The sequence below is a fragment of the Ochlerotatus camptorhynchus genome, unplaced genomic scaffold (assembly GCF_037179485.1).
Source record: "Ochlerotatus camptorhynchus isolate MF236.1 unplaced genomic scaffold, CSIRO-AGI_Acam_v1.1 ptg000434l, whole genome shotgun sequence".
Lineage (NCBI taxonomy): Eukaryota > Metazoa > Arthropoda > Insecta > Diptera > Culicidae > Ochlerotatus > Ochlerotatus camptorhynchus.
Window position 1 is genome coordinate 5601241 of NW_027040920.1, and position 25127 is coordinate 5626367.

Below are 25127 nucleotides of genomic sequence, written 5' to 3' on the forward strand. Positions count from 1 at the left end.
CTGAAAACTTTAACTTTGCTCACCTACCGTTTAGTTGGATTCAGCGATTTTGCCTTGCTGACGTTGTTGGTGAGACTATAGTAGCTATATTCATAGTCTGGTGGATAGAATCTCGGGAATCAATTGAGCTATCAAATTGCAGAACCAACCAAGCAAATCATGACCAACAACATAAAAGAGCCCATCAGCTATTGCGAACAAAACTTCGGAAACCTTTTTCTCATGACTCAAGGCTCGCCTACGCAAATTGACACCATCTTTGGGTTGAGGAAAGTTTCCCCAATCCGATAATGCCGGTAATTTGCGTTCGATTGGCGAGGAAAGAATAATCAACGTTAATAGTGCCTTTTCAATAGTAGGTCTACAATATTTGGAATTGGTTCCGCTTTTTGATGGATCGAAATTCTTTCCGTCAGACTATGAATATAGCGACTATAGGTGAGACCCGCCGCAAAGGAGCGTTCGGCTAGGTCGTTAAGTTTACTCTGCATATCAGGGTGCTGTTTTGCAAATAGAAAAACATCATCAACCAAATCGAAGTCGTCGACGTGCTCTAAAACAGCCCACGGTTCGGTACACGGTCAATTGCACCTTTCATGATCTCGTCGATTACGATGAAGAACAGTAACGGTCACAGTATACATCCTCGTCTAATACCAACGAGCACCCGGATAGGTGCTGCAGCCCAAAATGGTGAGGACCACAGGGGAAAGAGCGTCCAACATAGCTCTGGTCTTCACAAGCTCCTACCTCACGCTTCCACGTGTCGGATGATGACAGCCAGTATATGCCCATATATGTGCTTGTAGCGGGGTGTGGGCAATGTCATCACGATTAACCCATATCGTGATTATAACAAGGCTGAGGAGGTGCGTATCGTAGAGCGTCTGTCCACCAGGAGGTGCGGCTCAAACAGCGTCTGTCTGGCATCCAGCGACTGAAACAAGAAATGTTGAATCGTGTCAACTAAACTTAAGATGGCAGCCCCATCAACACGATGTAGGTATCGCGATCCTGGTACGGTAGCATACTGAATTAAAAAAGTAACCGAACGGAATTTTCGGCAAATGACCCAACATGGAAACTCGGTTCTTGGAATGTCAGAACGCTAAATGAACCTGGACGAGTGGGCCTTCTGGCCCGTGAACTGCAAAAGATGAATGTGAGTGTGGCTGCTATTCAAGGAGTACGGTGGCTTAGATCTGGAGAACGTGAATTCAGGGCGGTAGATCCTATCGCCCACACATCGTATCTACTACAGCGGTGGCGATTGAGCAGAACACGGAGTTGGTTTCGTAGTGATTGGGAAACAGATGAAGCGGGTTATGCGGTGGAAACCGGTTAGCGAGCGCATCTGCGTTCCGACTAACGATAAATCCGATGACGTGAAGGACGCGTTTTATGAAAGCCTGGATAAAACCTATGATGAATTCCCTAAACACGACGTGAAGATTGTCATCGGAGATGCAAACGCGCAGGTCGGAAGAGAGGAATTCTTTCGCACAATCATTGGAACAGAGAGCCTTCATTCTGCAACGAATGATAATGGCCTGAAGCTGATAAACTTCGCTGCTGATCGTGATATGGCCATCAGTAGCACCCACTTTGCACGCAAGGATATCCGAAAGCACACCTGGAGACACCCTAATGGCGAAACTTGCTCCCAGATCGACCACGTGTTGGTGGATGGTCGGCATTTCTCGGATGTCGTAGATGTTAGGACCTTCAGGGGTCCTAATATCGACTCGGATCACTACCTCGTTGTCGCGAAAATTCGAGCGCGTCTATCGACCGTTACGAGTTCGCGAAACCGGAGATCGATGCGTTTCAACATCCAGCGTTTGACAGTAGATGGTGTTGCTGCAGAGTACCACCAGAACCTGAATGAGCGGATAGCGGAAATCAACGTGAACGAGAATCTCTACAATCTGTGGGAAGCTGTCCACGGAGCGGTGAGCACAACAGCACGAGAGGTGATAGGTACAACTCAGAGGCGCTCCCGGAACGGGTGGTTTGACGAGCAGCGAGTGACAGAGGAGATAAACGTCGCCAGAAGCCGGATATTGGTGTCTGGTACCCGTCAGAACAGAGAGCGGTACAGGGTAGCAAGGTCAGCCGAGAAACGAACCCATCGCAGGAAAAAAAGGCAATACGAGGAACGCGTTATTGCTGAGGCGCAAGAAAGTATGGAGCAGAATGATATGCGAAGGTTTTACGCAACTGTCAATGTCGTGAGGAGTAAGACAGCGCCGTCTCCCGCCATGTGCTATGACCGTGAAGGTAATCTGCTGACAGATAAAACGATGGTGGCTGCCAGGTGGAAGGAGTACTTCGAGACGTTGCTGAACGGAGAGAACGAGAGAGCATCTACAAACAGAACACACATCGACGACGATGGTCAAGCTGTGGAACCACCAACGCTAGAAGAGGTGAAAAAGGCGATACGAGAGCTGAAAAACAGTAAGGCTGCGGGGAAGGACGAGCCCCCGGCCGAACTTCTCAAACACGGAAGTGAGCAGCTGCACCAGATGATCCACCGTATACTGCTCAAGATATGGGAGGAGGAAGAATTACCCGCTAGTTGGTTGGATGGTCTCGTTTGTCCCCTCTACAAAAAGGGACACAGACTGGAGTGCGCCAATTACAGAGGAATCACGCTTCTGAATTAGGCTTACAAAATATTATCACGTGTTCTGTTCAACATATTGAGACCGCTTGAGGAATCCTTCGTCGGCGAATACCAGGCTGGTTTTCGTGAGGGTCGATCAACGACGGATCAAATGATTACCCTGCGTCAAACCCTTGAGAAGTTCCGGGAATACAACTTGCAGACTCATCATCTGTTCATAGATTTCAAGGTAGCGTACGATTCAGTAAAGAGAAACGAGCTATGGCAGATAATGCAAGAAAACGGTTTTCCAACGAAACTAATTAGGCTGATTCGTGCAACGCTGGATGGTTCGAAAACATGTGTACGGGTTGCAGAGGAATGGTACCATCATCACAAAGTCGCACATGCTCCTTGGTTTTGCGGACGACATCGACATCATCGGAATCGACCGTAGAGCAGTGGAAGAGGCGTTCGCGCCTTTTAAGAGGGAGACAGCGAGGATTATTGATCTCACGATAAATTCTACCAAAACGAAGTACATGGTCGCCGGTAGAAAGCGTGGGAGCAATAGTGGTGTTGGTAGTGAAGTGGTGCTAGATGGCGAAAAATTTGAAGTTGTGGACGAATTTGTTTATCTTGGTACTTTAGTGACGTGCGATAATGATGTTACCCGCGAGGTGAAAAGGCGTATAGCAGCCGCGAACAGGGCTTTCTATGGGTTGCGTAGCCAGCTGAAGTCCCGCAGCTTGCGTACGAAAACGAAATTCGCGCTGTACAAGACGTTGATTGTGCCGGTAGCCCTTTATGGCCACGAATCGTGCACGTAAAGTGCTGCGAACAATACTCGGCGGTAAACTGGAAAATGGCATCTGGCGGCGGCGCATGAATCACGAGTTGTACACACTAATCGAGTCAGTACGGTTTTACCGAGTTTTTGAATTGCGGAACTGTTCGGTAAAAGTTTAAAAAACTGTGGAAAATTTATTAATGAGAAAATTTGTTCTGAACTTGTACATACTTAGGGGAATTTACGTATTCTCGTCAATCTAAGCAGCGTCCGCACTTCTATTAGCATTTTGTCAGCGTTACGCACATATATCACGTGTCTGTTTGTTAACATTCATCTGCTGCTTGCTTCTCTATCCATTCCAATCGACAGAATTTTTCAAACCGGTTTGAAAGCGATTTTACAACGCTCCAAACTTCTCAGGTGAGTGTGACTATTGTCGGCAGCCTCTTTTTCTTCGGCAACCTTCCCATTAGAACTGCGTGTTAACCAGCTGTTCTATTATCGGCAACTCGAAATCAGCCCCATTTTGTAGTGCGTATACTTCATTTGAAGAAAAATCTGGCATAATAGGATTGCTCGGTCGTACAAATATAATCAGATTGAAGCTGAAAGACTAAAGAATCGTTTGAATACATTCAGGGAAGTGTGTTGATGGGAAAAGATAGTGAAATTATCGTTTAAATTTTGGTTGCCGAAAACAGTCAATGGGTGCCGAAGCCAACATTTACCCTAGTTCTGTTAACCCCATTTAATGATAGAAAATAAAATTGATCGATTTCATTGATTCCTTACGGATAACGGTCATTTGAATTTTTACCGACTTTTTCAGCAATTCAAAAACCCAGTAAAAAAATACTGACTCCTGTAAAAAAATCTTAGTGTGTACCAAGTATTTAATGTAGCATGTGGCACGAATGCCGGAAGAGCGTCAAGCGAAGTCAATATTCAGCAGGGAACCTGGAAGAGGACGTCGGCTTCGGGGTAGGCCACGCACGCGTTGGCTTTGTGCAGTTGAGGAGGACCCGTTCTGGTGGAGGAGGCTTATTGGATAGCGGAAGATAAAATGTTCATTGTGTTGTACCTTTTGACTATAGTTTTAAGATTGTATTGTATAGTGAACAAGAATCCTCGGCTCTGTAAAGTTAATTTGGTTGAGCCTTATCAATTACATTAATGAACAAAAAAATATTAATAATATTTCATGCAAAGTAGTCGTAAGCATAGATTTGACTCAAATGAAGGTGCAATAAAAATGGTACGATTAATGAAAATATAAACTGGAAACCGGATTCATTGGAAGTAATGCCACGTATACAAATTTACCTAAAATGAAACAATTTTTGCTCAATATTTTGATACAGATATTTTAAGGTCTTAGGGTCATGCGTCCTGAATTCTTTGATGGGTTATGGTAAAACCAGGTGTTCGAAACGAGAAGTGAAGAACTCGCGGACACTCGCGGGGAACTCGTGACTTCGTTGACACGGCAATCTTGTGGGCACCACAAGATTTTAGCACGCTATTGTACGACCTATATTGTACCGATGAGCTGGATTACCGAAGTGAATTAATCTGTTAAGTTGTGTGAGTAAAACCCCTGTACGATACAAGCAATGAGTGACGTCACTACTTGCGTTTACATGGATTTTTTGGTTTACTAATACAACAATATTTCACGATCTGCTTCACCTCTCTCTGCACCACATTGTACGACCGATAGCAACGTGTGTACGTCCAGATCGGTGACCGGGTGGAGATCAACAAACTAACTTCTGTATGTATCTCGATCGCGGCTACTACCGTCTGCTACACTCTCGATCACTACCTACTATCCAGAGATCCAGAGAAGTGTTGGTCTGCTATTACATAATAGGCTATTGTGATAGTCCCGGGTTAGTGAAAGCATATAAGGCACATGTCAAGGTCGACATCGATTTACAGGTATAAGGGTGGTGCGAAGAGGATTTTATATATAATTGACTTTAGGAGTAGGATTTTAATATAAATATAAAAATCCTTCTGACAATCTTTTCTAATTATACTAAAAACTATTCTGAAATACTTTCAAAATCCACAGAACTTACTAAATTAAAAAAAAAGTGAACTTTCTCGCCATTTTTTTAAAATTAATATTTAAGTTACTCCCTATCTTTCTCTCAGTGTCTTAGTGTTATTGGTGTCCATAGAAAGAAGATATAAATTTTATTCGGATAAAAGTTTTGTATTTTCCTTTATATCATTTTAGTAAAAAAATAGGAAAGAAATCTTAAATATATCAAAATGAAAATCAATCCGCATCGTGCTCTGTTGCCATGTGGATCTATTTTCTTTTTGCTGAAGGAAGTATTACTGCTATCTAAAGCTATAACAAAATTAAATAGCACTTCACAGTGTTCAATATTACCTGCAAATGTTCTACTTTGTTCGTCTTCGAACCTTGTTTTTATATGTTATATGGAAAGAAATCTCATTTTCAAAAGGCCCTCTTAAATTGATCGATTCTCTTCATTGACGTTCTCGTTCGTTGATAGCATAACCATTATCATTATCTGTTATATTTGAAGTTTTGGGTGGTAGGTAATACCTTTTTTTATAATATGGCAAAATTACCACGAAATGTGTTTGCATGGCCTTGGTATTGTAAAGAGAAAATAGATGTAGAGAATCGTTCATTGTATGTAACACCTATTCAAAAGTGAAGCGACAAATCTTTTTAATTCAGCGCACTGTACTTATTTTGTAAATCAGCCAAAATTGAAAGCCTCTTGAATAAAGAAAACTAACTGACTTACTTAACCTGTAAACAGGCTTGCAATTGCTCATTACAGCTAAAATGCTATTTTACGTAATTGCAAGATGCAAGAAGAGGTGGTAAAGTTTGTGTACAACACATCAAATTGGTCAATTTTTCTTTCAGAAGGTAACAACTAGCGATTTTATGAGCTGTTGTCTGTTCTAAACGTAGTTTTTGAAGCACTGTCACAATTATTAATCAAGAGCATTCTATACCAACCAATTCATCGAGAAAAATCGAGAAAATTCCCATTCCGTAAAAGTGTCTATATCGTACCAAACTCATCTGTAACAATAAAAGCGCCTTCATAAAGCGATACCAACAATCCATTTCCCACCTCAATAAAAAAATAAATCTCCAATAAATTTCTCATTTGCTGTTTTTCCAGATCCCTGCCAATCAGTGGAAATGAACCAATCACGCCCGTTCCGCAAACCACCGGACGTGGAGGAGGCGCTATCCTCCATGCTCTGGACGCCGTACGACAATAACGCCTCGGACTCCGATTCCTCGGTCGACGATGGACCTGCACCACCAGTGGACCACCTATCTCTGACCCCGGGGAGATTCAGTAACAGCGTCACCAATAACAATCATCTCCAATCGTCGTCGATGAAGCGAAGCTTATCCGACTGGAACTATCGAAGCTCCAGTGATGGCGTCAAAACTGGATCCCTTCTCTACCATCACGGTAGCAATCGCTTTAGCTACCCCTACTATGGCTTCCATCCGGCCGCCACCGCTGTGGGTGTCGATGGTTATTGGAATAGTAATAATATTTACACTAATGGCTACCCAGGACCGGCGAACGCCACGACGACGACGATGACGGCAGCGACAACAACGATTTTCCCAGTACTGCCTCCCCATCCAATGCCACCACCCCTTCTCGATTGGAAGCAAATCCGCTCAACTGCGACCGGAATCTATCATCCACCGGTGGCTCCGATGGTTCCGACGATGACCACCACCACCTCGTTACTTCCGTTCAGTTTACTCAGCATGGACTCAATCCCATTGACCGGCGTTGGAGCGACGGCGACGATGACGCCTTCTGCTGCTTATGGCTTCTGCGAGGATGATCTGATTAACTCCAACATGACGATTGGCGTCAATGACACCTTCGGTGATTATCAGGTAAGTACGAGCGCATGAGTTTCAAGCAAAGATAGGTAGAGACTGAAGCATAAGGTGGCTCTTTCAATTTAAGTGGTGCTGAAACAATGAAGACGTTGACCAGCGAGTAATTGAGGCGTTTTGGATATTCTTTGTTCTGTTGATATGTCTTCACACGTGTCATCGAAGATAAGCGTTCTCTTATATGTGGTGTTAAAACACGCTTCCTTCTAAATTGGTATCGACTGTAATAGTTAATTATTACAGTTATTTGCTCGTAAAACGAGTAACCAGTTGAACTGCAAGACCTTGCACAACTCAAGACCCTTTCTCGCAAATTGACACAATAGGCAAATTATTGCTGCATATTTCAATGCTTTCATTCACCATTGTGGAATTCTTCCTCTCAAAAAAAAAACTCGCCAACCCAATCTAACCCGTCAGGTTCAGCAGCAACAGCAGAGGCGGCATCTCGGTAACCTCTTTCGAAATATAGAGGTTATCCATGGTGAGCAAGGTAAAAGGCACACAGGCCAAAGAAGGGAAACAACAAACACGAGAAAAGCAATATCCCAGAAACGAGGAGAAAATTGAATCAAGAATGTTGCAAAACAAAGACAAACCTGGCAAGCGAGTAGGTAGGTAGGTATGTAGGTATATGAAACAACTACAACAAAAATGAAAATAAAATAACTTGCTCAACGAACGATGCTCTGCGTTTGTGCAGACGATGACGATGTACAGTGCTGCTGTGGCAAGTTGATGCTTGAACAGTGGCGTGGTTGGGCTTTTCGATGGATTTAGGCTTTTATTGAGATGGTACTCTTGGCGGGCAGTACCGTGGGCACGAAAACGTGAATTCCTTTTTAACTGGATCAGTTCATCAAGGAATCCGATGCATGTACCGTTTTCCGATTTAATTTTGGGGCTGTCTATAGACTACGTATACATATTTTCATTCCCTTTGTACACACTATTTCATTCTCTTTGTACACACTACTCTAATCTAATCTAATATAATCTCATCTAACCCCAACACAGCCAGTTCTTGAAAGCATTCAGGAAAATGATGGATATACCTACATTAGAGATGCGCAACACATAGCAAAACCCATTGTGTGGCATTTAAGGGGCAAGATGATTCAGAAACATCGGGCAGGATTTAAACACGATGTCCTAAAATTCAATAAATGGACGAAACGTGGACATTTCGTTTCGTTGTTATGCAATTTATAAAAGTTGGTCGTTTTGCGCATCTAGTCTCTGTGATGCTCCATTTTCAACTAGCACTAACTCTTGTCCTAGCCCTACCCTGAATGCGAAACTAAATCAGATAATGAGTCATTTTTACTTAGATGTGAGTCACTCTTACTCACTAGTATGAAGACATTTCAAAAAACGTAGGTCACTCTCAAGGTATGAGTAACATGCGCTTTTAGAAGTGTATCCATACATACCACTGAGTTTAAGTTGACTCACTCTCTGAGTTAGTTTCATTATCAGTGTATATTGCTTATGGTTATAGCGCCATTATTTGCTTTCTGAAAAGAGAAGAAGGAAGTTAAATAGAAAAGAAGCTATATTTGTGGTCTCGAACCGACGCACAGAGGAGTAACTAGGTCAAAAACCTGGGCAAAATAATGTAATGTTACTTTGAGGGATATTATGCATTGATATGGGATGACCAGTATTAATAGAGTCAACTCTCCACAACTCGATATTTTCTATAACTTGATAGATCATGCAGTCTCTTCATTTACCCATGTATTGTACCGTCCATTTGTCGATATTTTTACAATTCGATGCATCTATGTAGTGCTATCTTGATTGATTGATTCGTCAAAGGTAGAGCTTCTGAATTCTGTGATGTTGATCGACTTGTGACGGTGACAAAGCGTCAGTAGCTAAAGAAAATAGAAACGTAAATTGAACGTTACGGTTTGAAATTAAAGCTAAAAATTTATTTAATTTGAAAAAACATAAATCCCGTTGGGAAATTGTTGAACCCTTGTGAATACAGAGTAGAACCTCTTCTTCTTGCAATGGATAGTTGCTATAACGAAGAAGAGACTGCACGTAAGTACTTTACCCTACCAGATTTATTCCATGAAGATTAAGAACTATTTACCTCAAACTATGAAAAATCTAAACCTATAATGTGAACATGCAAACTTAACTATGTACAATTTTTAAAAATTTTAAACCCCTTCCATCCCCTTTATTGTGAATGGAAAACAAACTTTACGACATTAGAAATAAATTATTGTTTGCTTACGTAACACTATGTTTAGGATTCTCCAAATCACCTTTTCGTGATTCTTTATCTGAATCCTGAGTTGGGATTCCTCTGATTACAACTTTTGAGATTCTTTCATACATATTTAGGATTCTCTAAATCCAATTTTAATGATAGTCTAATATTAATTTTTGGGTTTCTCTAAGTCCCAGTTTTGGAAATCTATTGATCCCATGTTTGGGACTTTCTGAATCCCTTTTAGGGATTTAATGAATCCTATTCATGGGATCCTATGATTGTCGTTTCTGGGATAATTTGAATCTCATTTTTGGAGTTCTCTGAATTCTATTTTTTTAATATTCTAAATTTCATTTTTAGGATTTTCTAAATCTCAGTTTTGGATCCCATATTTGTAATTCTATGATTAGCCTTTTTCGGATTCTCTTAAACCTATTTTTCGGATTTTATTAAAAACTATTTTTAAGATTCTTTGAATCACATTCATGGACTTCTCTGAATACTACTATCGGGATTCTCAGAATCTCAATAATAAAGGATTTTCCTAATCTTATGCATGGGATTCTCTGGATTTTTTTTTTTAAGATTCTCTGAATAATTTTTTTTTCGGAATGATATTTTTGTAATTCTCTGAATACTATTTGAGTGCTCAGAAATGAGATTTAATAGAAGTCTATAAATCTCATTTCTGAGATTCTCTGATCACTTTTTTTTTAAATCTCTGAATATCATTTTTGAGTTTCTCTGAATCCTATATTTAAAATTCTCTGAATACTTTATTTAGGATCCTCTGATTACCATTTTTGGGATTCTCTTAATCCTATCTTTAGGTTCCCCAGATCAAATTTTAAAAATTCTCTGAATGCCATTTTACGGATTTCCCATATCCCATTTTTTGGATTCTCTGTAGCTCATTTTTGGTTTCTCTGAATCCCATTTATGGGATTCTTCGAACCCTATATTTTAAATTCTCTGCATCTTATTTTAGAGATTCTCTTAACCCCCTTTTTGAACATTTCTGGATCTCATTTTTGGGATTCTCTGAATCTCTGTTTCGGAATTCTCTGAATCCTTTATTTGGGATTCTCTGAATTATATATTTCAGATGCTCTGAATCCATTATTGGGGATCCTTTGATTATCAGGTTTGGGATTCTTTTAATCCCATCTTTAGGATCCCCGAATCCCAGCTTAAGGATTCTCTGAATTTATTTTTTTTGGATTCACTTAATCTCATTTTTGAGTTTCTCTGAATCTCATTGATGGGATTCTCTGAATCATATTTAAGAGATTCTCTTAATTCCATTTTTGGATTACTCCTAATCCCATTTTCAGCTCGTCTTTCAGTTCAGTAATTATTAGATTTTTTATTTTCCAAACTAAACCTTAACGTATCGTTGTAGAATTTTGTTCTTAGTTCAATACCTTCTGAAAAGTTTCGCAATGTCACGATCTTTTTCAATTGAAACATTTTCGGAAAGATTCGCATTCACTCTGTTGGTTCACTTTCTGATAACATTTTAACATCTCCAATTAAAATTTAAATTGGAATTGGAGATAATCTACTTTTAAGGCAGAAAAGCATAGCTACGCATGTGTTGAAAATAATTATTAATAAAGAGGAGCATGGTGATTAGTATCACAAGCATAAACGGTTTTTATGTTCAAGGAGTTGGAAGGGGTTGCATTGATTTAGTAGCTGAGTAGAATTAGTAAGAATTGTTCATCGGATTATATTTAATATAGCGTTTTTAAATCACTGTACCTCTTTGGATTTGCTTAAGATGATTTCGATGGATGCTTGGAGTTTAGATAAATTTTAATTTCTTCATCTAAGATCGAACTTTTGCCCCACCTTACTCTACAAATGTTATTTTTATGAAGATCTGATAGGTGCGTTATCTCGTGTAATAGTCATGAGAACAACATGAAGTTAGCGGTCATCAATGTTGCTATGGACTCATGTACCAAAACTAATTTTAATCCAAATGTTTTATTTGGTCACAAATTATAGTTCAAAATTTTGGCTCATTTTTACTTGAAAATCTAAACCCCTAAAAAGCTGATTCTATTGTCCTAAAGGGTAAATTATGGTTTTAGAATTTGAAGTGATTTACGTTTATATTAATAATATTTTTGTTCCAAAGGTGTAGTTGCATAGTTTTTTCGAGTGTTGTGAGTTTGTATTGAAAAAAAAACGTGAAAAGTGCCTGTTCGTTACCTATTAAAGTGATCATCGAATGGTTTTGTTGTTCCTTGAAGCAATTGTAATGATAGGCTGCGTTTCATTCGTATTGATTCTTGTGTTGATAAGCTGTGGTGTGTTTCACTCACTGTTCATTTGGCTGATATTGCTCGTTTCCGTGGATGAAAGCTTGCGAGTTCTTGATTGGTTTGTGTCTTTGGAATTAGTACATCCATCAATAGCAAAAAAAAAATGGTTCTGTTGTCAAAGGCAAGGGCAACTATCGCCAAATAGGCTGTAGGTATGCTGGTGGCTGAGGTCAAGTGCTGCAGATTTAGCGAAGTTTGATAGAAAAAAAATTCGAAGTAAAACCGGCACCTTTGGTAGCCAGTAGATCATGGGATCCTTATCAGTCAAATGAATAGTCTGATCTAACACACCACCATTTGTTGTATGCCTGCCTTAGTTACGAATGCTCTTCCACAGTCGATTGCTGAATTGGAAAAGTTTTGCTTTTGGCTATTACTTTTTCAGTGTACATATTGTGCCAGTCTTTAACTTACGATGTACACTCCATATGTTCGTTTATAGCCTATTGTAGTTTTTTCGTTGTAGTGAGTCCCATTAAAAAAAAAATTTGTTTGTATTTTGTTTACAGCACTCATCTTCAAGAATGTCGGAAGATCAAGGTGATGTTGTTTATTGCGTTGACTGTAAAAAAGGAAAGTGATCCTAGCAAACTCGTAACGTGTCTGTATTGCTCCTCAAGTGCGCATTTCAAATCCCTCAATATCATTGGAAATGCTATTCGCAACGTCAAAGAAAACGTGTACTTTTGCTCCTCCAAATGTTCTGAAATCTACAAAAAATAGTTGAAATGCAAAATGCTCGTACCACATTGATTTCCGAGCTGAGTACTGAGATAAAAAAAAACACTGTGACCAATGTTGTGTCTGCTCAACTACAGGTTGTAAGAGCCGAGGTAAATACGATCGTCAACGCAATTTTAGATTCGCAGCAATTCCTCTCGTCCAAATTTGATTTTTTGACTTGAACGAACGAGCTGAAAAATCACAGTCGTCTTTGAAAGAGTTTGTTCACAAACTGAAAGTGAAAGCGGATAAGGCTAACAAGGACTCTATCTCCAATAAAGCGGTTATTGTTGGTCTTCCAGTACAAGCTAACGGAAATGTCCCTGAGTTGGTTTCCAAGTGGGCTCAATGTATTGGTATTGATATTCTTTCTTGTGCTCTTTTATCAGCTTATCGGGTGTAAACTTCAAACACTTCTGCAAACAAACTGATTCCAATTAGAATAGTTTTCGAAGATAAATCTGTGAAGGAGGTATTCTTTTCGAAAAAAAAGAGAGTATGGGCAACTTCCATCAGCATCCATTGACCGATCGTTGATCTTCAATGGTAAATCAACGAATTTTGCTATCTGGGATGAGTTGATTCCACATTTTGTTGAACTGTTGCAATAAATGCGTAAAATACAAAAAAAGTTAACCTGAAATACGTTTGGGCGGGCAGAGACGGCATTATATTAGTGAAGGTAAATGAGCACTCCAAATCGGAAGTGATTAGGAATCGTAACGACTTAGGCAGCTTCATAAATGGCACTGTGGATTCTCCATCTTCTAAGCGTAAGAGAAGCGAGAAGAAATAGTTGTGTGAGTAAAGTTTTCAATCGAAATCAAATCAAACAATCGAAGAAGTCATATTATTTAAATATTTAGGTTTGATCTTGGACACAACACTTTGTTGGGTTGATCATATAAAATATGTGGAGAAGAAAGTTTAAACGCTTTGTGGAATAATGAGCAGAGTAAGGTATTTCGTCTCTCGCAGTATTCTCTTAAAGTTTTATTTTGCTAAAATCCATTCCTGCCTAAATTATCTCATTATAGCCTGGGGTGGGGAATGTAAATCTTATCTAAGAAAACTACAAACGCTTCAAATAGATGCTTGAAAACTATATTCAAAAAATCAGTTTTGTTCCCTACGTTGTAGCTTTAATCCGACAGCTCTCATAATATTCTGCCTATGTGAATTACAAACTATTATTTTTGTTTATGACACCCTACATAACGATAATTTTCATCATTCTATTAAATTACCTCTTGCTGCTCATAGTTACCCTACTAGAAATGCTAACAATTTACAACTGTGAAGAGCTCACACAATGTTTGGTCAGAAAAGGATTTCGATTATAGGTCCAAAGACATACAACCGTTTGCCTCTAGAGTTAAAAAAAATCAACAGCCGCGGTGTTTTTAGAATCAAATAAAACAAAATATTTAAAAGATAATCTACACGACAGTCTTGGATGAGTTCATCTTGTGATACCAACCAGAAGCAATAATTGTTTCTCGTTTATAATAATTGTAATTTTTTTTTAAATTAATACTTTGTGTTCAAGTGGGTCTCTTAAAAGGAAATTCGATTCCACTGGGACATCACACCCATTCAATATGATACATATCAACCTCATTTTATTATCCTTTTGTCTATTTTTTTCTCAGCTCATTATTAGCTTTATTGTTTCCTTATTTTGCTGCACAGATTGAGCTGAGATAGTCCACTACCAGGGGCTTTTTGGTGTGGAGGGTAGTGGTGAGTAAAAAATAGGAATAGAAAATATAAATAAATCTTGGCTAAATGTAGCTTTTGCCACTGTACACAATTGTTAAGGGAACATTTCGTTTGCTTGAATAATACCAAAGTCAAAGCTCGTGTATTTTTTTTACTTGTTCAGTACTCTCCAGAGAATCTTGTTTGAAAGTTCAAAATAATTTGGAATAATAATTAATTACAGCTGTTTAAGTGAGTGCCATTTCTATCGAATACACTCTAAGTATAAAAATTGTGCGCATGTGCTGTCTCCGAACTTCTCTTTTAAATTCAATTTTAAATGAAAACAACTCGTCCAATAAAAAACATTTATTTCCGATACAACCCAGTCTTACCTCAAAATTAAAGATATGGACCATTGTTTTGTCGTTTTGTAAAAACTTGTCTGATTATCGAGGTGTAAGAAATCAGGACGCATCAATGTTTTGAATTATTGTCCATAATCGTTGTAGAGATAATTGTTTGGATGCTCTCCTGACCGTAGGTAGTATTTCATTCTCAATTTGTATAATTTAAATACACAAGGAAACCCCCTCCCCCTGCCTAATTGTCTACAAAGTCTATGGGCAGCTCCTAATTGCTTTTGAAGCTGAGCCATCTGATTTGAAAGCGTTACATTAATATGTACCATGCGTCTCCGAGTAAATTGAGAGCATATCAATGGAGACGCCTAGTACATTACCCACTAATTAATGTAGGACCTGGAGAGAAGGAGTAGCTTCAGCACCTTCAGTGCATATAACATCTAGTCATATTCTAAACTACAGGGGAATTCTTCTTCTTCCTGGTTATCTTCTAAACTAGAGGGATAGCGAATTTCTCGGCAGTCCTCCAACTAATTGAGCTGATTTTATGTATGTCAACAGTATGCTGATTGCCTACACACTAATCCGGTCAGTAAGATGTTGCTTAATTCTGTAAACTCCATTTAATGATAGTGATCATTTGAATGTTTCTGACTTTATCAGCAATTCAAAAACCCAGTAAGAAACTTAAAGGGACAGCCTTATGGGGTTGTACCATAGAGGTAACTCTAAGACTAGAAGGTCCCGAAATAACGTGCCCAACTTTTTGGCTCAGCTCTGGTACTCTCTTCGGTCCCAAGCTAATCGATTCACCCCTCGAAACATAGGAAAAACCAATAACCCCTCATTTTATCGGTCAAACTTTCATAGCGAATCAACACAAACATTGCGTAGTACTAGAATTTCGACTAGAAGGGTGTACGTTAATCGTTTGCTTGGGACCAATAGGTTAGTCAAGTAGTGAGCCAATTTAAAATCGTTAGTTTCGTATTGATTGTTGGTTGTACGCAATGGTGACGTAGGACTACGTGGTCTTATATAATAAATGTTATTTGTTAACTGCAGCAGGAGATTGTGTTTTATGTAGGAATAGGAATTTGAGCAGGGTTCTCTCTGTTTATACTATTTAGTATGACTTTGATAGCTCTGAATAGAACCTTTTGATATTAGTTGGAACATGTTCAGAAATTTAACTCTTTTGGAAAATATTGGTGGCCCTGAAAAGGGACGATGGTAGTACAAGCTTAAAGTCTTTGGAAGATGATGATGACGTGTAGGCAGCTGGATCAGAAAATCTGACTGGACAATCCCATATTCTTCGGTTCAATTATTGGGCACTCGCAAGAGTCTCGACCCGTCTGCTGCTGGACAGTGTCCACCCAACTAAAGCTCCTCACCTTTTTAGATTTTCTCGTTGAACTCCTTCTCTCAACAAGTTGGTTAATCTTAGTCTTTAGCAGAAAGACGCTTAACACTTTTTTCAGCTAATTTATGTTCCTGTTTCACGTCATGGTTCTTCTCTATACCTGTTCAGATAAATTAGTACTTTTATTTATTTTCTATACTGCGCTAAATCAAACTAGTAGAAATAAGAAGAGGTGTCGGTTAAGTGCTGGAATAATTGAAAATTCGATAAATATTTAATCGAATTGCTGGAAAACTTTACGATCAACCGTTAATCAAATAATTGGACTTTTAGGGATCCCTAGAAAAAAGTGCAATGTCGTGTTCTTCAGAAGTCCTTCGAAAATGTCGAACAGCAGAATTGCAACCAGCAAGTGTAACCCAAGAACCAAAAGCCGTGCAATGCTAGTTTTCATTGCTACGACAACGACTGAAATAAAGGGTGATACGGTCAAAATTTGGTCAAGGGAAAACGCGTGTAAATCGGTGAAATCGTTTATTTAAAAAATCAAATTAAATTTCTTTTTCAAGTTCAATTAGTATAAAATTCAGGAAAAATATTCAGTTAGGCTTCCGCTTTTCCAAATCCGAATTGCCGGGCCTTACGCTTGACCCCTGCCATCAGATTTTGTACAGCCACCTTGTCCACCTTCTTCGCCGCAGAAAGCCAGTTTGCCTTGAACTGCTGCTCGCCCTTAGCAGTTTTTTTGGTCTTCTTTAGGTTCCGCTTGACAATAGCCCAGTATTTCTCAATTGGGCGGAGCTCTGGCGTGTTGGGAGGGTTCTTGTCCTTGGGAACCACCTGCACGTTGTTGGCGGCGTACCACTCCATGGCCTTTTTACCGTAATGGCAAGATGCCAAATCCGGCCAAAACAGTACGGAACAACCGTGTTTCTTCAGGAAATGCAGCAGACGTTTATTCAAACACTCTTTCACGTAAATTTCTTGGTTGACAGTCCCGGAAGCTATGAAAATGCTGCTTTTCAAGCCGCAGGTACAGATGGCTTGCCAAACCGGATATTTCTTTGCGAACTTTGACAGTTTCATGTGCTTGAAAACATCTGCTACCTTTCCCCTTCCTTTTGCCGTATAAAACTCCTGTCCCGGAAGCTGCTTGTAGTCGGCTTTGACGTAGGTTTCGTCGTCCATTACCACGCAGTCAAACTTCATCAGCATCGTCGTGTACAGCCTCCGGGATCGCGCTTTGGCCGTCGTATTTTGTTTATCATCGCGATTTGGAGTCACTACTTTCTTGTAAGTCGATAGTCCGGCTCGTTTTTTGGCTCGATGCACGGTTGTAGACGATACACCCAGCTTATTTGCGGCATCTCGGAGAGAGAGGTTAGGGTTTCGCTTGAAACTACCGGCAACTCTCTTTGTCGTCTCAGCGGCTTCCGGTTTTCGATTTCCCCCCGATCCAGACTTCCTGGCTGTCGACAAACGTTCCCCAAACACTTTAATTACATTTGTAACGGTTGATTTGGCAACTTTTAGCGATTTTGCCAACTTTGCGTGCGAGTAGCTCGGATTTTCGCGATGCGCGAGCAAAATTTTGATACGCTGCTCTTCTTGCTTGGACGGCATTTTGACAACTGAAGAGTGAATTCCAAAATCAAAATAGGAGCAACATTCTACACACACACACCTTCAAAATGAGGGGTGTTCAGGTTTTTAAAATGCAAAATTGAAAGAAATACGTCAAGTTGATATTGACCAAATTTTGACCGTATCACCCTTTAAGGGGCTTAGCAGCAGAGGGGTGAGAGTCAATTCTCTTCATCGATTTCCTCTTTTGATGACCATGGCTTCACTAACCTATTTCGCACTATTTCTTCTATCATCCAGAACAACAAACTTATCAATGAATGTGTTTACCGTCGAGTTATAAACGAAACAGAAAAGCCTATGAAGAGAATCGATCAAAATCACTTGCATCCCTGCTTCCAAGTTTGGTTACAAGATTACAACTCTGGAGAGCATTATGTGTGGTCGTTTGGGGCTCTGAATATGGTAATGAGTGTGCAAAATGCTACGCAATTATATCCTCCCTTTTCGCGCACGCCCGAAAATTGGACTTGTTTCGTCTACTAACGACTCTATGATGGTGTAGGGGAAGCGGCATATGCATGTACGTAATTGGTGGATTTGTTAGTTATTTCGATGCTTTTGGACAATGCTTGACATTTACCTCCTTTTCAAACGTTTCTTGTTGAAAATCCACAGTCGGAGGCATCAATGCGTAGAAATATTTCTGATCGATTGGTAATAAAATTATTGAAATTGGTCCAGGGGCAGCTGAGTTATTAGCGTTCAAAATCTTTCATAATTTCGTTACATGTGCCATTGTTGGTCTTCACAAAGTGAACCCCCATATGGAAATCACATACATAGTCCTACGTCAAAAAAAAACTGACTTCTGTAAAATAATCTAAGTGTGCTCAATTGGCTGAAGGACAGTCGAGAAGTAGCGGTGGTTGAAAGCCACGAAAATTAACACGCAAGTAGCAGTTTTGAAAATATATTCCAAAGCGCAAGAGTCCTTACCCCCACCCATATCTACCATATCGCATGCCCCAATCTGCTCACACTAATGAAATCATACACCTAAACAAAGCGTGCAGCATGATTCGGGATGATCATTCGTCGGGTGCGCTGGAATCAGCACCGCGCGGGGGAAGAAGATTCCAATCTCCTCCGGTCCTCACCCGAAGCAGCATCCAGCATCTAGAGCAATCGTGTGCGCGCTCTTGTTTGTGGGATTTTACTCGGCAGACAAGATAAACAGAAATAAAAACAAAGCTGTTTCTCTCTCTCTCTATTCGCCAGCAGTAAATCATGCAGCCGAAGAAGCCTCATGCTTCAGCCTCCGATTGTGTTATAGTTATCCATATTTGTATGTAGGTACGTCTCTGTGAACATTGCTTCTTTAATTTGCTATTTTGTTTTGCTCTCCTTGTTGCAGGTTTACCCCATTACACCGGTTGCTGCTAGTGGTGGTGCTTACCTGAGCCACCCGAACAACATGAGACATCAACCATCGTCATCCTTCGCGGCATCAGGTTACGGCCAGTCGAACGACAGTAACAATAACAACAACAACTGCGACGACGGCGGCGGCGACGACTACCACTATGACAATAACGACAGTCTATGCAGAATTTCCGCAATACTTAAGCCAGTCATGCGCAGCAGCAGGTCGCACAGCGGCAACGTCGGAGACCTACATTTCTCAAAGCATCAACAACGACCGCAGCATAGCAGCATAGAGACTGCAACTGGTTCATGTTCCGCCATCGCGACGTCGGGTGAATCCTATGTTGGATGCAGTTCGAATGAACGTCCAAAGTGGAATGAGCAAAACATAAGTCCGTTTAACGGCTACCACCACGAGCACATGGAGGGTGGTTGTGAGGGTGAAGCAGCTGACGATGAACGCTGCGATGGGAGGGAATGGCAATCGACGACGACGGCGACTCCGACGGCTGGATTCGATCGTTCCATGTTTAGTAGTGTGCGGATAGTGAACGGAGAAACATACGCGTACGGTGATCTTCCCGCGTCGGAGCGTCGTTTGATCGCTGCGACCGACCGACAGACGATCGAGCGGATTTCTAGTTCTAGTGATACTAATAGTGCCCATAATAACAACATTAGCCGGAGTTCTAGCCGGGCTTTGGATAATATTCGTGGTTTTGGTCGCAGCGTGCGGGATCGGTTCGTCGACATAATGCGGCTGAACGTGCCAGCGGCCCCCGAGGGCAGCCGGACCAGTGTTTACATTCCGTCCTCCGAAGGGACGACCACAGTGGCCAGTGCGGCGAATACGGATAGTGCAATCTCGCACAGTGAGGGTGGACCGAGGCCTACCCTAACCATTCAAGTGAATTGTGTCGATACCAATAATGAGGTGCAAAATGATGTTGTAAATAATGTGTCCTCTGGAGTAAGCATCGTGAATTGCTACCGAGAGACGCCCAAAAGTGCTGCCGATGGTTCCAGTGAAAATGATAACGGTGAAGCTACAGAAGGTCAATTCTACCCAAGTGATGTTAACAGTGCTAATTTGAATCCTACGGCTATCGATAGAAATCCTGTAAATATCAGTGCAAATGCAGAGCAAATGGTTCATGTTTCTAACACAGTAGTGCAAAGTGGCTCCAACGATTCCAATTCGATCGAGAGTAGTTATAACAAGAAGAATAGTGCTAGCAATCAAACTACCCCCCAGTACCACCAGATGGATATCGACCGGATCGAACCCGCCAACAGCAATCGTACCTACACTTCAACCGAAGCCCAAACCGACGATCCTCCGATTCCCATCCCTCGTGGAGTGGTACCCCCTTACGTCCATCCCCATCATGCTGCTCCCATGTTGCCTCCGCCCTTGCTCCTATCCCCACCACCCGGATCCGAGTTCAGCACTCGGGAACATCGTCGTCGGGAGCGTCGTGAGCGCCGCCAAGCCCGCAACCGGATGCAACATGTGCACCCGATGGACCAACCACCGCCACCGCCGCCGACTCTAATTCGGCCACCGCCGCTCGAAATCATACCGGATATACTGCACAGCCATCTGCCGCCGCCGTACACGACCCTGCCGATGGGGGCCACCGTACTGCCGGCTCCACCACCGATCTTGCCAGCAGTGGTCCACCCGGCAGCGGTGCACCATCGGGCTGCTGCTGCTGCTGCGGCGGCGGCGGCGGTCGGAGCCGACGATTGCCGGTACTCGTTCCCGATCCCGATTATGAGAAGGTAGGTCAGTTGTTTTAATTTGCGGCGGGGTGTGCGTTCGACGTTGGTGGGGAGTCTGCAAGTTGTACACACTAAGAAATAACTAATTTTACACGTGATGGAATCCATCTTTGACGTAAGAAATGAGACGTAAACAAACATGACATGTAATATTAAGTGCTCTGAGATTTAAAAGTTCGTTGCTCGACGAAAAGTATGTTTGATTAAGCTATATTTCGCGTCTGTTATGACTCAAATTTATGTGAAAATTGACGCTCGTATATGTCACTCTCGGAGCACCTAAATTTACACGTATTTTTCTAAGTGTGTGCGTTTCGTTGAATATGGATGGAAAAGGAAAACAAATGGCATGTGGGTCATTTCTGCTCAAGTGTATACAAAGTTGTGGTCTAGCTTACCGAGTTCAACCAAACTTTGCAAAAATGCTTATTTTGATATTCTAAGAAAATGCCCCTTTTTGGATTTCGCTCTAGAGTGATTGGTACCCTCAGGGCTGCAACCCTGGATTTAGAAGAGTGTTAAAAATGATATCTTTGAGTAGAGATACTCCGCCATAAACCAAGTTCTATGTGTGCTTGACCGAACCTTTCAAGGGTTTTTAATGTAGAATCAAATGAATTAATCAAAATTTGATTGGAAATATTCAAACTACATTAAAGAGCCATATTAGCCACCAAAAAAAGGTCTTTTTTGAATACCGCGGGATTTGTTGTTTTTTTTTTATGAAATTAACCTTAAATTTTCTTTACGTATTGGAAAACCTATCCACTAGATCTGTTCCAAAAATAAAATACTTTGAACATAATATGATTATGGTTTATAAGATAAGGCTAGATGAGTGACGAGGAATATTTGGGCTTTTCAACCGAAAATCACTACATTAGGGAAAATGGATGCAATTTCGGCCTAAATGCCCCTAATTTGGGCCCATACATAAATTTAGTAATCGACTAAATTTTCAATAGCGACCAAAAATATCTATTAGTACCGTCCCATCTAGATAAAATATGACAAATAGCTGATTTTTAGCGATGGGTCCAATCTTAGATCCATAGGCCAACATAGGAGCCATTTCCCCTATATCTTTGAAAGGAGATTACTCCGCAACCAAACAAAATATGTTTGTTCTTGACACACCGTTGTGAAGGGTTAATATCTTGAATAACAACAAATCATGCACGCTATGGAAAAGGGCCTTATCTTTTGATAGTTTGGATACCTTCTAATAATCTGGCACTTAACTGTTGTTTGAATATTACAAATCAAATTTTCATTATATTAATCAAAATTAAAAAATTAAATAACTTATTTGGACGTGGAGTAATCTCTATTCAAAGTAATATTTTTTTAAATAAAATCTTAAAAATCAACGGTTGTAGCCGAGAGGGAACCAAGACCTTAAGAGTCAAATCCTAGAAGGATTTTTTTTAAATTTCAAAATAAGCATGTTGGCAAAGTTTGGTTGAAATCAATGACATTGACCACAACTTTGCATACACTTGAGCTGGAATGACCCATATCTAAAAAATCATATCATGAATCCCTTACATTCTCTTTAAACCCTTTTTTACGATAACTTCAAAAGTTGTTAATACAACAGCCCGTACTAAACAAGCAACATTTCCCAGAGTCATTTTTTTCGTATCAAACAATCATAAGATCATTTTCTAGATTTGATGTATTTTCAAGAATGTATTTAGATTAATGTTACACAATTATTTGAAAAGTCTAGTTTAGTTAAGTTTAGTTTTCTTTACTATCGAGACTGTGGGCTGGTTCATCTCTTATCTACTGGAGGTTCCGGAAGGACGCTCCCTTAATTACAAAGTTTGTAATGGGTGGGGCTCCAGAAGGAAGCTTCTTTATTTATAGAGTTTGGTTTATAGGTGGGAGCCCTAGAAGAGGGCCCCCTACAATCAGAGTTACAGTTTTGTCAGAGTATTTGCTGTCATAATTTATGTGCTGTTGCCGTTGGCGTTCTCCATTTGAGAAAGTAATGTAGGTCGAGTATTGTCGGTCATCCAGGTTCGTATTCAAGTGAGAAACTAAGGTCGTTCTTTGTGGGGGGTGGTAAAAATTGTGGCAAATGTCAAATATATGACAGTAGTCTGGCTTCTCTGAGGAAACCGAGTAATGCCGCGGTTCTGGTCAGGTCCTCACTAAGGGCATCTTTGATGCTTCCAGGTATATCATTAAATTCAAGGGGCCCTCATATTGGGGATAATGGCATATGATGTGCTCTATCGTGTTTTTTTTTATGCAGGGTGGAATCTGCTCTCAGACACCCGAGAAGATAACTCAGGGTGTGGGGATGGGAGAAGTAGCGCTCCCGACCCACTAAACCTCTCCCGGTGCTCTTGGCGCTTGCCCTCCCTGGAACCGCCCGAAAGCATTACATCATGGGAGGGGGCCGGTTGCGCTATGGCGCATCACACTCGCTACTGCACAGTGAGCTGCTGTGCAGGGCCTTCCTCTTATTGTTCGCTGTTAATTGTTCGCCTGAGTTCTAGAGCAGACGTGATAGCCAGCCAACTGTCCACGGCAGCACAGGACAGATGTGACTGCTTACCAGCTGCGTGTGCTTAGCACTCTAAGAACCCGGTGTCACTCCTGCCTTTGCACAACGAGGGTTTGTGCAGGGCTTATCGACCTCCTGGGACGAGCTGGATGGGGCTCCAGCGTCCTTACTCTGCTGTAGTTCGTTTAGCCGCAATATCTCTCCCTTAGGTTCGATAATTAACGTTTCCAGGGCACACCACGAGGAGGCGAACTACTTCATGCTCTACCGTGTGTGGGATATGGCAGATGTCGCAGATCCTACGGAAAGGACCGTTTCCGGAGAAGTTATAGGAAATGTTGGTGTGCCTCGTTCTTAGACGAGACATCACGATCTGAATTCGGTGTTCTCGTAGGTCCTTCCACCTACAGTTTATATCAAAATTGAGCGTACAGCTGTCCGTACATTCCAGAAAAACAGCTGTACGAGCACAACTTAAAAAGATAGATTTCTAAATCTTTGGCTGCTGGCTCATCAACCATTTATTGGTTATCGGCATGGTATTTGGCTTATTTGGATGAGTGTGTAAGAAGTTGAAGCTATTTTAGAAAAAAAAAACTAGATTTCCTAAAAAAATAAATACATTTTCTTGAAATACAATGAGCCAAACATATTGAAATTTTGGTAATCTGTAGTCATAATAAAGGTCAGTAAGTTGTTTCGCTGTGAGATCCTTATTCTCGTAAAAACTTCGAAACTTTAAGTGCACACATATCAGCTTCTACGACACGTACAACATTAAAACTGTTACTCCACGTTTGCTGAACTGCAGCAGATATGAAGTAGCAATTTAAGGTGCCGTTTTACTGAAATTACTCAAACTTCATATATACTCTGCCAATAAAGTCCACTGATAAATCAATAAATAGTTGTTCAACCACTTTCCAAGATTTCAAAAAAATATCTACTCACAGTCTTTCAAAAAAATACGCTCAATTTTGAGATACACTGTATGTGTGACCTCTTTGGTCTTTCGGTTGAAAGTATCCCCTGAGTGAAGCCAATTAGGAGTTCCAGATCACCTTTGAAACCCAGTGTTTTAAATTCTTCACTGAGACCTTCCTCTTCTTCTTCTTCTTCTTCTTCTTCTTCTTCTTCTTCTTCTTCTTCTTCTTTGTATTTCAAGCTTATTGCATATCGCATATTAGCTTATTGCGTGCTCTCAACTTAGTGTTCTTGATGCACTTCCACAGTTATTAAGTAAGAGCTTTCGATGCCTGTACCATTTTTGCATTGATATGATTGTGTGGCAAGTCAAGTGATCATACTGCTATGCCCAGGGAAGTCGAGAAATTTTCCAACCCAAAAAATTCCTAGACCGGACCGGGAATCGAACCCAGCCACCTCTCCAGCATGGTCTTGCTTTGCAGCTGCGCCTTTAACGATTGAGCTAAGGGAGGCTCCGCTGGGACCTCTCGGGTGTAAATAGGAGCTTGTCTTCCGGATGCCGCCAGGTGATCGGTCTCTATATTCCAGCGGATACCGCGATTGGTCTGGTGGATGTTGTAGTGGCAGCGATGAATGCAGAGGCAGTCTCCAGAGAGTCCATAGTTCCCTCGTGAGCTACGGAGCAGTCGGAATATTGAATTGTATGGCCGTTGTATACGGTTCGTTGATGTTCTGTTACCGATTTCACTAGCAGAGGGGAGAGTTGGATACTGCCCTAAACTTCTGCTTAATTGTTAAGGCAATTACGGGTCAGGGCAGTGTACCAGTGGAC

General features: G+C 40.9%; 1 protein-coding gene across 1 annotated transcript in view; it reads left to right on the plus strand.

Annotated features, from left to right (window-relative positions):
• Positions 1-25127, plus strand: part of LOC135711669 (uncharacterized) — a 506190-nt gene that overhangs the window by 37844 nt on the left and 443219 nt on the right. The window contains exons 2-3 of the mRNA XM_065234581.1: positions 6584-7332; positions 19055-20850. Of these exons, the coding sequence (XP_065090653.1) occupies positions 6604-7332; positions 19055-20850 (2525 nt within the window). The 5' untranslated portion in view covers positions 6584-6603. The remainder of the gene's footprint in view (positions 1-6583; positions 7333-19054; positions 20851-25127) is intronic.